Below are 14,201 nucleotides of genomic sequence, written 5' to 3' on the forward strand. Positions count from 1 at the left end.
AAATCATCGACATAGGGAGATATATCGAGATATAGAACATCGAGATATAGATAGTCGACTATATGTTGTTAACAAAGTGTTAATAAAATCTTAAATTTGTTTTACCAAATTAGGATGATAGTGTTGTCAAATAACACAGAACACCTAGATATAAGAAATCATTGTAATGTTTGAAATGATACTAATAAAGGAATTAAAAAAAAGTAGGATGTAGGAACGATCTACTTCGTCGAAAGCGCTATTATTCGTCGTACCAAACTTGAAATGTTCTATTGCGGCGAATATTCGAACTAACCTTAAACTTAATATTCATTTTTGAAGCGTAATTTTGGAAAAGATGTTATGGTTCGTCCATTTGTACGGCAAAAACGCTATAAAACTACTGTATTTCGATACACATCTTCAGATCAAGCATCCACTTTGCACTTTTTCACTGAAATCACATGGAGCAAGACGTACCGAATGAAATCTGATTAGCGATCGACTGAACCACGCCACATTACGATTCAAATTGCTTTTCGCCCCCTGTGTGACTTACTTCACAGGGCGCTTATTTACACTATGGTAAATCTTCGTACATCTTTACTGAAATGGGATTTCACTCAAATCATCGACCACATATAATTGATAACGTACACAAAATTTTCCATCCGTCAGGACTGAGAAAAAACTTGAACGTATCAATGAGTACATGATGTTCAACGTGGAAAACTATTCTTTTGATTGTTTTCGCTGCACTGTGAGCCGTCATGAATTTGTTCGGGCTGTATTTTGAGTAGGCCAATAAATTTAAGGGAAATCCACATATTTCATCATGCTGTGGAAATGGGAAGATTCAGTGAAACATTGTATGATAACGATGAAGTGGTGTATTTTTGCCACTCACTATATCATAGTGAGCCGTTAGTTGTGAGACGAATCAAAATTGATTACGTCCGCTATAAAAATGATACGACGAATGTAGGCAACGGTAAGCAATAATTTGAAGGCATTATTTCCAATAAACGATCAAGATTTATCAAAATCTTATTCCACAATTCGTAAGGCTTCTTGGGAAAGAATAGTTTGGCATCGGTTTGTACCTGAATGGTTTACTGCAATACTGGGAAAATTGCAGGTTCTTACTGATCAAATCTTAATACGATGAATTTAAGCACATCACCCTACATGCCTTATCATACGGGGCAAGATTACTGGAGAGCAGAAAATGTGTTTGTTATGGGTCTAGAAACCAGCTACTGAAATGATTAGAAAGAGTCTGGTTTCAGAAGTACTTACCAAATAAATTACTGAGGATCTCTTATATTCATTAACGCTAATAATATGTATCGGAATCGTTTTTTATTCAAGTACTTTTCCAAGCATTGTGAAAAAGTTACTTATTTCTATTTTTCTCTGTACTGAGAGCAAACGACAACGGCCATATTTGACAGCGATACGCTCTAAATATAAGCAGGATAATTTTTACTGTGTTTGTAGGAGTTTTTATGATAAACTTTATGGTTTGGACAATATTATAACTAATTTGTAATTGTTTGAAAATAGTTTATCGTGAGCTTAGTGTTTAATTATTGCAATACTTTTTTTTCCCATGTATAGTTTACAATTCAAAATCTATAAAAAAACATGTCAAATGAATGAAATAGCGTGTTCTCTTATTTTGTAACCCAAATGGAAACCCCAAAATTTAATTATAAAGAATTTGCAGGGGTTGCGTGAAATTCTTGGGTTTATTGAAACATCATATCTTATTTAAAGGTCCGAAATCAATTCATAACAAGAAACAAAAAAAAAAATTAAGAACAAGGTGTTTGTGATATTTTAAAATTAATAAAGGTAAGATATTTTGAAATAGTTATTTACAAAATGCTTCTACGCCCACAATTGGCAAAATATATCAAGTCAGTTTATTAAATATAGGGCATCCCAACATTAACACCGGATGAGTTATGTACATCGCCACATCGTCATTTCGATTTCAACTACCTACCACATTGTTTCTTTATTCAATGTGGCCTTCATTCGCTCAAGCTGAGCGTCATTCCCATTGCTTTGAGCTTCGGCTCGAGCTTTCGCAAGCATTTGAGAATTTCTTCGAGAATCTTCATCCAATTGCTCACGGCTAAAGGTGAATGATTTGCTGTTTTAGGGTGTAGTTAAGGTCATTAAATTAAATCATAGAATTAGTATGTTTTGATCTTACCTTATGGCATATGCTTGCACTATTATTCCTACAAACATAAACACCAAGCAATAGAAAACGATCGTCCAGTTGCTAACTTTTTTGATTCCTTTAAAGCCATAAAATGAGTTTGGATCTGGTTCTTGATAATGGGCTGAATTCGGGTACCAGTGCCTGTAAAAGTAAAACATGAAATAGACATCAAAATATAAATCTAGATATTGAACGAAACTACATAATTGTGTCAAGTTTCATCATAAACGAGATGCAATGGTAAATCACCGTGAGGACGAAGATAATATATTGATTACCCAGTGAACCGAAATTTATTTCAATTATCGTGTCAAGCAAAGCATTGAAGGCAATTTGATTGCCGAAAGCGGTTACATTAATATGATTATTTTTGCCCAAAGTAGAGTAAGGTGGGGCAAAAGTTCGACCTTAGTGGTATAATCAAAGTTTCCAGGAAAACAATAGCAGTTAAAACAAAACATATACCATACAGTGAACCTTCAACATATTGGCTATAATTTTGCTAAACAAACCTTGTCAAAATATTTACCTATTTTCAGTTATAACAGTTTCAAAATTGATTGTCTTATTCGAACTTTTGCCCCACCGGTGGGGCAAGAGTTCGAATCTAGTGTGGGGCAAAAGTTCGCTGGCTCAAACACAAAATATCGATCCTTTTATGACAGACATACTTTACACCAGCTGTAAACTTAAGTTTGACGAAAAATACACACTAAATTTTCATCAAAAAATTGCCCAAAACCGGGTTGATTGTAATATACTCAAAAATAGCAGTTTTCCGCAAAACTAAGTGGAAATGTAAAATTTTGGTGACAGTTTTCACACGATCAGACAAATTTAGCTAAATTTGAAGATAATATGTGGATTTTAGGCAATTCTCAAATATTTACGTGATTTTATACATGGGTCGAACTTTTGCCCCGCTGATTCGAACTCTGCCCCACTATGGGCCAAAAATTGTTTTAAGGCATTTATGCAAAAACTAATACACCACAAAGCAACCTTATGATAGGCCTAGAAGCGCCCTCACATAAAATATTGAAAAAGATTTTATCTTCAATTGGTTCCATGCAACGAAAGTTTGACCAAAAATTACAATATTCACGTCGAAAAACAACAAATAGCCATAACTTTTCCAAATCTCAATCGATTTTTATGATATTTGGATTGAAAGTCTCTTACTTGAATAGCATTCGAACCACCATGACATTTATAAGATTTGTTTTGAATTGAGCTACAAATCTTAAAAAGAAACTCTTACCCCACTCGAACTTTTGCTCCACTTTATTCTATGCACAGGGGATAGGTGAAACGGTTGAAATGTGCAAAATTTTGCCTTAATTCAAATAAGGTAAGCGCTGCAAGTTGGTAAATGGGATAAGTGATAATAACTTGTATATTCTAGTGAATATATGAATTTACGTTCCAAGCTCATGTAAACCTTCGAGGCCATTCAGAACAAAACGACAGTCATGAGATATGAGCATTCAGCGGCAAATTTGGTCTAGTTGCTTGCCATGCATATTGGCCTCTGGACGTCGGAGATGCCCAAATCTTTTTTTTTTCTGTCGTTTGTATTATTGATAGTTTCTCTCACAGACGTCTAGCGTAAGAAGAACCTCCGCAAATCATGCATTTAGCATCCATGCGGCAATATTTTATTCCATGGCCCCACTGTTGGCACCAAAGGCACTGAGTGGGGTTCTGGAAATTTCCTCCAGGTTTCTGGAAATGTTCCCACGTCACACGGACATCGAACATAAGTCTTGCTTTTTTAAAGCTTCAATACTATTTAGATCACTTTTGTTAAAGTGAACTAAATAATATTCTTGAGAAAGCCCTTTCCGAAGAATGCCGTATTGGGATTCCATAATGATTACTTGGACTGGGGAAATTTCAAGTAAATCATTTATTCCATTTTTGATCTCTTCAGGTGACTTATCCAAACAACCTTGAAAAAACGTTCAGTTTTGTCGTCATAAGTAAACTTCTGCTACTTCTCTTCAAGATGTTTGAAAAGAAGAAGTTCGCGATCTTCAAGAGTTTCGCAAAACGCGACAGTCTCCTTTCTTTGCGATTTGGAAGGAAACGATGATTCCCCTGATGGAGTTCAAAATCTCTTGCCTGAATCCCCCAAATTTGGAACAATTGACTACGATAGGCCACACTCTTTGTTTTCTCACTTGAATCAAAAAGCCTGGGCTAGAGACGGAAAATGTGTCTAAAGCGTCGAATTTATTGCTCAACTCGATGGTCAACATTAACCATTTCACCCTTATAAGAAAGCGCACATTGAAGAGAAACGTCCTTTCTTCCATTCTTGTCATGTATAGTGACAGTTTTAAACACAACCTTTAGGAAGAAAGTTGTGAATTCAGAGATTCACCCTTCCCTTTGTTTGTAGTTGCAACCATGTTTAGCGAATAAACTAAATATCAAGTGACTTTCTAAGAGGTTTTTTCTCAAAACGGTGTCCAAGAGGGATTACCACCGCTAGCTTTCGCCAACGGGTCTAACGAAAAATCGAAGGCACTGATCCAAACAAGGATCATAAAGGGATCAATAGTATTTCTATTATAGTTATAGCAATGAAAAGTTCTGTTTTGCAGTATTGAAAAACACCATGTTTTAGAACTAAATTAGGAGCCTTGTTTTATTGCTCTATGTAGTTTTAAAAAACTTCCAAGAGCAGAGACAAATTGTGTACGCACAGCACGAAGGTGCGATGCGCACTGACCCACAATCCCCATATAACCTGCTCTTTCAAGCCTATCTTAAAATCAAAATCCTGTGGATTACCTCAAATAATAAAAAAACATTTGGATTAATACATTATTAATAGAGAAATTATTTCTAGAAATTTTTTATGTGCTTATCTATTTATCGTCGCCATGTTATATGGCATATGAGAGATGAATTGAATAAAACTTTTTCATTACCTGTTTTTTATTCTTTTCTATGAGAAATATTCTTTTCCAAATTATGTTGTTCATATAATATACGAACACACCGTAAAAATACTTATATTGGTTGAATTAACTTTTCCCGGTGATTTTTTAACGAGAAAAACTAATTCAAACAAATAGAAATGTAGAAATGTTTGAAATGTACTTACTGATTTTGTATGTTTTGATTTCCTCCTGGATGGGATTGTGGTCTCGCCTTCATAGCCAGCTCGTAGTCATAACTGGATCGAGAATCTGGTTTACTCAGCACTTTGTACGCTTCCAACAGCTGCACGAATGATTTTTCATTGGCTTTCTTATTGCCGTTGCTGGCATTTACGTCTGGGTGCAACTACAAAATATTAAGCAGACATATAGTAGACAGATTCGTACAATCTTATGATCAATATGTACTTCTTTGGATAATCTTATGAATGCTTCTCTGATTTCTTTCGGTGTACAGTTCGACTGTAGCTTCAAAACTTCGTAGTGATTTATACGATGCGCATATCTAACGACACATAATAAGATATTAAACTTTATCATTCGTTCTCAAGCTTATATAATTATACCATCATAAAAAAATACCTTAATTGTGTGGTTTGGAGAATTTTGATATACAAAGGATGTTTTGATAATCTTAGCATTATTATTATGAGAATTTTTTTTCACTAGATGCTGATGTTGGGAGCCGCGTAGTATCTAGTGTTATGAAACTTCAGCTGACTCTGACATACACCAGTTGGGATGTGTAGGTGGTTGTTTGTAAACCATCTTTTTAAATACTCATATAACCACACAGCCTACTGTTGTCATATAGAGTTTGCAAACAAGTGGCTTCTACCTGGTGAAACATTTCCATACAGACAAACGTATGGAATACGAAAAAATAAAGGAACATGGATGAAAACAGGCATGCCATGAGAAGTCGTTGTTTTTGTTGATATACTGTTGCATAGCACAAGTCGAAACATCCAATGAAGCGAGGAAATCGATGTTATAGTTCAAGTTTCTATATTTGAGTTACTATATTAATTTTGCTAAATTATAATTTTATAGAATTTCATACTATATAAACCAGGCCTGCCCAACGTACGGCCCGCGGGCCGCATCCGGCCCGCCGCTTCATTTTGTACGGCCCGCGAAGAGCTCTGAGAGCTTCCTCATATCTGGCCCTTTTGCATTTCAGGACTGATTGTTAAAATTTTAAATTCTTTTATTTGAAGCTATTTTTCATTTGGAAGATTCTTCAGATTAGTTTTTTGATCCTTCTAAATTTACTTTGTGTCAATGATTTGAGAAGCTTTATTTAAAATTAATGATTATGATGAGTAAACACAAGAAATCTAGCGTATAACTTTCTTAACTATTTAAAGACAAAACTGATTTTTATATCAAGTTCGAACAAATATTGTCAATTAAAGTTTATGACCAAAATGAATTTCACTGAATCAGAAGGATTCTCACTATATCTTGAGCATAGAAAATTAAATCAAATAATAGTCAAATTGATAGCCTATAAAATTTTATACAAATTTCACACATAAATTTCATGGAAAACTCGAGCACGATTTTCACAAAAAAGGTAGAGTAAGATTTTGATTGAACCGTCAGGAGGATTACATAGGGATATGGGACATCACTTTTGGAAATGTTTTCACAAAATCATTAATAATTTTCTTACAGAATTCTGAGCAGTGCAGACCTTTTTAGTTTATAGAACGAAATTTTAAAATGTGTTTATGATTGGGTTCTGACGAAGTGCTGAGAAAATTTTTCACAGAAGCCAATGCTTGATTCTTGCAAATTTAGGGAATTAATGCTGAAAAATATCAGGAGAGCATTCTCAAATAATATGAGATTAGATTTTGACATAATCCTTTAAACATGTTTGATTGAATTCTGAGAATGTTTTTTTATAAAATCCTGGACAACATACTCACATACCATTTTTTAATATAATCCTGGGTTAGATTCTGCCCTTATCAGGTGCACAGTTTTCACAGAATTTAAGGCAATTATCTCGTCTATTTGCAATATTTACAAACAAAATATCACTTGTGACATTTTGATAACTTTCACATTTTAGGTCTTTTTGAATGCTATAATATCAAGATATATCTTAAATCTAACTACCACAACATACATTTTCGAAATTTGAAGGCATTAAATTATAGTAATCACGTATGGCGAAACAGGGAACCACTATGTGCATAACTGGTACATTTACCCTACATTTGTTTTTCAAAAAAATTTGAAGTTGCTGCATTAAAAAAAGTTTGGCCCGCCGTGCGATATTGTTTTTTAGATTTGGCCCGCGATTCAGAAAGGTTGGGCAGGCCTGATATAAACCAAATTATGAGTTCAACCGATAGTGTTGGACAAAGTTTATCATTTTCAAGGCATATCGTGTTTTGCTTACATTCGCAACAATAAAAAAAAAATCATTTGGTATCAAAATTACTTTCATAGTCATGGAGTAATAGAGGTAATATACTATGAGTTTTCTATCTCTATTCATGGAGTACATATTATGCCGTTTCTCATCTATATGACAAATAATCGAGATAAAAAATACTTTTCCAATCATGCTCAATCATTTTCATTATTGTACGATATACACGTTCCGTCAATCGCAGGGGAGATCAGAGTACTTTCCGTGTGTCATATTCTGTGAAATATTCCACTAACGCAACGCTGGTTGCCGGGCTACCAGATGATTTGTTTCGTATTCCTTAGGTTGGGATATTGGTATAAAATTTTTCTTTTTTCGATTTTTACGATTGTTCATTATTATTTTTACCATATGGATTGCATTCATTATTAAGTAAATCGTTTAATAATTATATACAGTATTGGACAAAACATTTGCAACTTTTTCGATTTTCCATGTAAAATGACCAACATCGAACGTAACTTAAATTTTAACATATATTTTTGAGTGATTTTTCCAATCACAAGTTCAAAAACAGTAACGGTTTGACTAAAGTGAATTTTCTGACGATTTTTTATAAATGACATAACTAAACATATTGAAGGAATAGCTTCATGGTATCTTCAGCAAAGTTGTAGATTTTAACGAGATGAACAAGTTTGCTGAGGTCAGTTTTTGTGTAGAGCTATCAGATTTTGAGATAAATAATTTTGAATTTTTCGTCGAAAATTACACATTAGTTAAACCGTTATTACTCATAAGCTCGTGATTGGGAAAAAATATTCAAAACTATATATTTTTAAATTCAAGTTACACCTGATGTTTTGTGAAAATTTCATTCGAATCGGTCCATAAATAACTGAGATCTAGCTTACCATTTTGTATAGAAAATCGAAAAAAGTTGCAGTTGTAGTTACAGTATTGGACAAAACATTTGCAATTTTTTCGATTTTCCATATAAAATGGTCAACTTTAGAGGATTAGACCTGAGGTATTTATGAACCGATTTGAATGAAATTTTTACAGCTTTTCAGAAGTAACTTGAATTTCAACTAAATTGTTGAGTGATTTTTCCAACCGCGAGTGTAAAAGCAATAACGGTTCGACTGAAGTGAATTTTTCGACGTATTTTTATAACTGATATAACTTAAAAAATTTAGGGCATGGTATCTTCAACAATGTTGTAGATTTTTAGGAGATGAACAATTTTTCTAAAGACAGTTTTTGTGTAGGGTAATTGGAAAAAAATCTGAAAAATTTATGTTGAAATTCAAGTTATGTCTAATGTACTGTGAAATTTTCGTACAAATCGGTCCATAAATATTTAGCTTGATCTAGCTTACTAAATATGATCGTTTTGTATGGAAAATCGAAAAAGTTGCAAATGTTTTGTACAAAACTGTGTTTAAAAATCATTTCAAAATCTGTATATGATGCAACCATTAATAATCAATCATTTTTGTGTATGAATAAAACTACCTATTACTATTTATTTTATGTGTTTCCATTGAATCCGGAATGTCTGCAAGCTCATACCGCAATCCGTTAAATTTTAATTGTGTTCATTTTGCCCCCACTACCCATTTTTATTTTTATCACCCATTTTTAATTTTATGGTCATATTTGCCCTATTCCATGTCCATTTTACCCCCAAGTGTATGTTAATATTACCCCCGTTACATATTCATTTTACCCACATGTTTGGGGTATTGACTCTGCACACTTAAACAGAGGCTATGAGTTCGGTAAATAAAATTATCGAAACTAATCGGTAATTCACCAAAGTACCGATGATTCGGTAAATTTAAAGGTTTTGACAGCGCGCCTTTTTAAAAATTACTGAAGTTCGGTAAACTGAGATAAATCTGTCAACAAATTTACCGAAATATCTGTGAATTCTCAGCATTACCGAAAACTGTAAAGTATTCTGCTGAAACTTCGGTAATCGATATGATAGATTACCGAAATCGGTAATGTCGCAATTTGACGACGTCAAACCGTGACGTGTGATTTTTTTCATCGTTGCGAAAAAGTTCTTGAAGCGGCTGAATCATTTCAATCATGTTGTGGGCCAATAAGTACGAAGAAGGTAACTAAAGTACAGTTTGGATGTTTTCTGTGTAATGATAAACCAAATTATTTGCAGGCCGGCCATCAACAAGTGCTGTTTTGGATTATTTTTCCCCGATCACACGGACGATATCGCTTTTGATCGATGCACATGAAATAAGTTCCATATGCGTATGAACTTTATTGTTGTATCAAACAAGTTAATAACATGTTTTATCTGTTCCATATCATCTGAATGAATAAAATAGTTTTGTTGATTATGATTTGCTTTTCGCTCCATGAAAAATTTGGTTTCCGAGAAAAAAAAAACCGGGGATCTGGGGTTACAGTTTTTCGGTAAACGATTACCAAAGGATCGGTTAGTTTGACAGCTGCGCTCCAAAATGCAAATCACCGAACGGTCGGTAGTATGTTGGATTACCGAACGGATTACGAACTGGTCAGCTGTTGAGATTTCGGTAAATGGATTACCGAATTCGGTTATCTGATCTAAGTGTGTGTGGAAAGAAATTTTCAATATTATAATAATGTTGATAAAGTTCTATTTCCATCACAATATTTCAACTTGTTACATTGCTTAAACATCCTTCTTCAATTCTGAGGAATTTAGAAAGAATCTGACAGCCTCATAGGAAAGAAAACATGAAAATTGCATAGGGTGTTCATTTTACCCCCTATTCCCCTACTTATATTTGCTTTTGCTCGGGTAGGGTGTTCCAAAATTCCACTTTATTCGAAAACTAAAAAAAAAAAACAGAAAAAATCATCCAAACAAAAAAGATTTGCTTAATTTTTCAATGAATCGGCGTTTATTTCATCTTCTTCAGGCGTACCTTCTTCGTATCCTATTGAAATCAAACATTACAGTCAAAAACATTATATTTACACTTTTAAGTTGCATGAGCGTTCTAGCTATAACAAATTCTCCAACAAATCAGCTAACATTGTAGGGGTTTCCCGGAAAAGTTCCTTGATGTAAACCTGGTAGAATTACAAGAGGAATTCATGTAGAAAATCCTTGGAGGGATCTCCAAGTCTCTGAAAGACCTTTAGACTATAGGCAGAAACACTGGAGATATTTCAGGATCACATGAAAAATTACTTGAGGAAATCCACATTGTATCTTTGTAAAATTCATTAAAGAAATTTCAGAAAAACAATCTTAGAGAAACGCATGGATGAATTTGATTGGATAATGAAAGTAGTAGAAAATAAAAACTAAACCTTTGGACTAATTTCAGAACGAATCTTTGGAGGAACCATGAGCAGTGTATGAGGTTAGGCATAAATACGTTAGGCATATGGACGTTAGACATAAGTACGATAGGCATAAATACGATTTGCATAATGGACGTTTGGCATAATGGATATTTGGTATAATGGATGTTAGGCATAATTTTCAAAATGAAAAATGGAATCATTTTTGCGATTAGCCGATTAGGGCTTCATAGGTCAAATGTAGTCTTCTCAAAGTGGTTGTCTTACAGTCACTCCATAGTTGTGAATTCACTGAGAATCACATTCAAGAAGAAAAAGTAATTAACTCATGAGCGGTCGCGCATTCAGCCATCGTCAGCACAACCTCGCTCGAGCTTTATATGTAAAACGAGATATTTTCATGGTTCGTGTACTCAGTACACGCATGCGACTGGTCATGCGGATAATGTACAAAGCCTTCCTTAGCCTCGTAATAACGCCCGCGTCTTAGAAGCAAAGTGTATGGGCTCAACTCTTGTCTAATCCAGGATCTTATCGTTAATAAAATCGTTTGTGCCACACGATATACGAATGCAAAATGGCAACTTTGTCAAATGAAACTCTCAGTCAACTGTGGAAACGCTTGTGTATTATTAAGTTATGATCTGTCCCAAATGAGATGTGATGCCAAGAAGATAAAGTAGAAGAAAAATGGCCTGTACATGAAATGCTGCTCTCTGACCAACTTATAGCAGGTTCCAGGTGCCCTGGGGGAAGTGACCAATTATGAATATGTGCGGTACCATATCAATGTGGGTATCAAATTTTAAGATTTTTGAAGGTAATGCTTTCGAAAACACTTCCAGAATCACTTGCTGTCATGACCACTCTACAGTAGGTTCCAAGTACCCTGGGGGATGTGGCCAATTCAAAACATGTCCAGAACCTTATCAATATGAGCAACAAACTTCAATATTTTTAAAGATGAGTCTCCCTTAAGCATTTTCAGAGCCACCGTCTGCTATGGTCACTCTATAGTAGGTTCGAAATTCCCCGGGGAATGTGACCAATTTCGAACGTGTTCGTAATTATATCGATATAAATGTTGGAGCGCTGAGGGTGATTCAATCACGATACTGATTTTTAGAGCAGATCGAAAGTCGGGTTTTCTGTTGATCAGCTTAAACTAGAATAGATTTATTTATAATTCAATTATTTCACCATATTACACTAGTACTCACAAATCTCAGTGCTTCTTTCCGCTGGGTTTCAAACCGCCTAACCAACTGACCCATCACTACTTTACTACCTTACTCTCATCACCGATCCCCTATCTTTAACGTTCTTCCTGCTCGACTGTGTTTAGGGTTTCCAGTCATTACTGCCACGCTAACAATGGGTATCGAACTTTAACATTTTTAAGGTGATGGAAACATTTTCAGAAATACAAGCTGCCATGACCACTCAATAGTAGATTCCAGGTGCTTCGGGGGATGTGGACAACTCCAAACATGTTCGGAGCTATACCCAGATGGGTATTGAACTGGAAGGTGATGCTTCCGGAATCATTTTTAGAACCATGCTATGACTGCTCTATAGTAGGTTTGGGGTGCCCCTGGGGAAATAAGAAATTTTGAACTGCTTCCAGAAGCATCATCTTCAAAGATCTTGAAGTTCGATGCCTATATTGATGTGATCTCGGGCATGGACGAAATTGACCACTTCTCCCGGGGTTCTTCGAACCTACTATACAGTGGGCATAGCTGCCATAGCATAGGTGGCTCTGAAAATGCTTCCGGAAGCTTCAGCTTTGGAAATCTTGAAGTTTGTTGCCCATATTTCTGGACATGTTTTGAATTGGCCACATCCCCCGGGGTACTTGGAACCTACTATAGAGTGGTTATGACAGCAAGTGATTCTGGAAGTGCTTTTGAAAGCATTACCTTCAAAAAATCTTAAAATTTGATACCCATCTTGATATGGTACCGCACATGTTCCTAATTGGCCACTTCCCCCAGGGCACCTGGAACCTACTATAATTTGGTCAGAGCGTCTAATGATTCTGAATATTTTCCAAGAAGAATATTCTCAAAATTCGATGCCCACTTGGATACAGTTCTGGCTGATATATACAGTCAAACCTCCATGAGTCGATATCTCAAGGGACCATCGACTCATGGAAATATCGAGTCGTGGAATCAAATGCCTTGGAAAGCCATTTGAGGGGACCATCATAGTAACCATGAAATTTTGTTTTTAATATGGTTCCATGAGTCGATATCGAGTAATGGAACATCGACTCATGGAGGTTTCACTGTACATGATTGGAAATACAAACGTGACTGATCATATTTTCCGGAACAAGTTTTACGGAAATGGCCATATCTCTGAAGTTTTCCAACGAATCTTATTGCGTCCACCTGCATTCAATCTTCAATTGGATCTAGTTTCTTTGAAAAATCTGAAAATCTATAGAACGTCACACCGCACAAAATTACAAGCGACAGAAAAAATGTGATTTGGAGATGACCTCGGAAAATCCGGAACATCTCCGGTGTCCGGTAGCCAATATGCGTGGCCAAGCGAATACCTGAAACTAGACCAAATTTGCCATCGAAAGCTTCCAGATGCATACAATTTCATCATCCATTTTTCAAAAAGCTATAAGCATTTGAGTTTGGGCAAAATTTTGCCTATCTCAATCATTTTGCCTATCCCCTGTATATATGTAGGTACTATTAATTTCATCACAGATTTCCCTTCTTTATATTGAAGGCTGTTCTCCATAGTTATTCGGTGGAAAGAATTATTGGCGTTAGAGCTGCTGATGTTTTGAGCATATTTATCTTTTTTATTTGATTAATATGCTGTTCTTTTGAGTTATACCATTTCAGTAAACAATTTCAATTACTGAAAATGATTTTATCAGCTATTCTTCCTTATTTAAATCATAGACTGTTCTTCACAGTTTTACGATCAATTATATTACTGGAAGTAGAAGCTGCTTGAAATAGTAATGTAGAACAGATAGTTTGTAGGCGTTTCAAAAATGCTAACATCTTATATATTTTTTTTATATTTGCATATATACCCTCAAATGTACTTAATTCCAACGAAAATAGCTTTGACATGAAGTGTCATACTGATACTTTTTACTTTTGCATTCGTTTTGCTTGACTGATTAACAGAAACTTTGTTGTTGCGTTTAGTATGTTGTGGGTTTCGCACCATCAAAGTTACCCGCATCATCAAAGTTACCCCGTTTTACGGTAGTTAATAAAGTATTCCTACTGGAATCCTGGAAGGAGCTGAAGGCATCCTGAAAGAAATTGAATCATCC

The 14,201-nt window shown here is 35.0% G+C and overlaps 1 protein-coding gene across 1 annotated transcript; it reads right to left on the bottom strand.

The window, feature by feature from the left end:
* Positions 1 to 1,844: 1,844 nt before the first annotated feature.
* On the bottom strand, positions 1,845 to 5,910 carry LOC5574364 (dnaJ-like protein 60). The gene is made up of 5 exons (XM_001661348.3): positions 5,749 to 5,910; positions 5,575 to 5,671; positions 5,331 to 5,512; positions 2,204 to 2,356; positions 1,845 to 2,140 (listed from the first exon to the last, which is right to left on the bottom strand). The coding sequence occupies exons 1-5, from the start codon at positions 5,805 to 5,807 to the stop codon at positions 1,987 to 1,989; spliced, it is 645 nt and encodes a 214-aa protein (XP_001661398.1). The 5' UTR covers positions 5,808 to 5,910; the 3' UTR covers positions 1,845 to 1,986.
* Between the last annotated feature and the right edge of the window lie 8,291 nt (positions 5,911 to 14,201).

Source organism: Aedes aegypti, chromosome 2 (assembly GCF_002204515.2).
Source record: "Aedes aegypti strain LVP_AGWG chromosome 2, AaegL5.0 Primary Assembly, whole genome shotgun sequence".
Taxonomy (NCBI): Eukaryota; Metazoa; Arthropoda; class Insecta; order Diptera; family Culicidae; genus Aedes; species Aedes aegypti.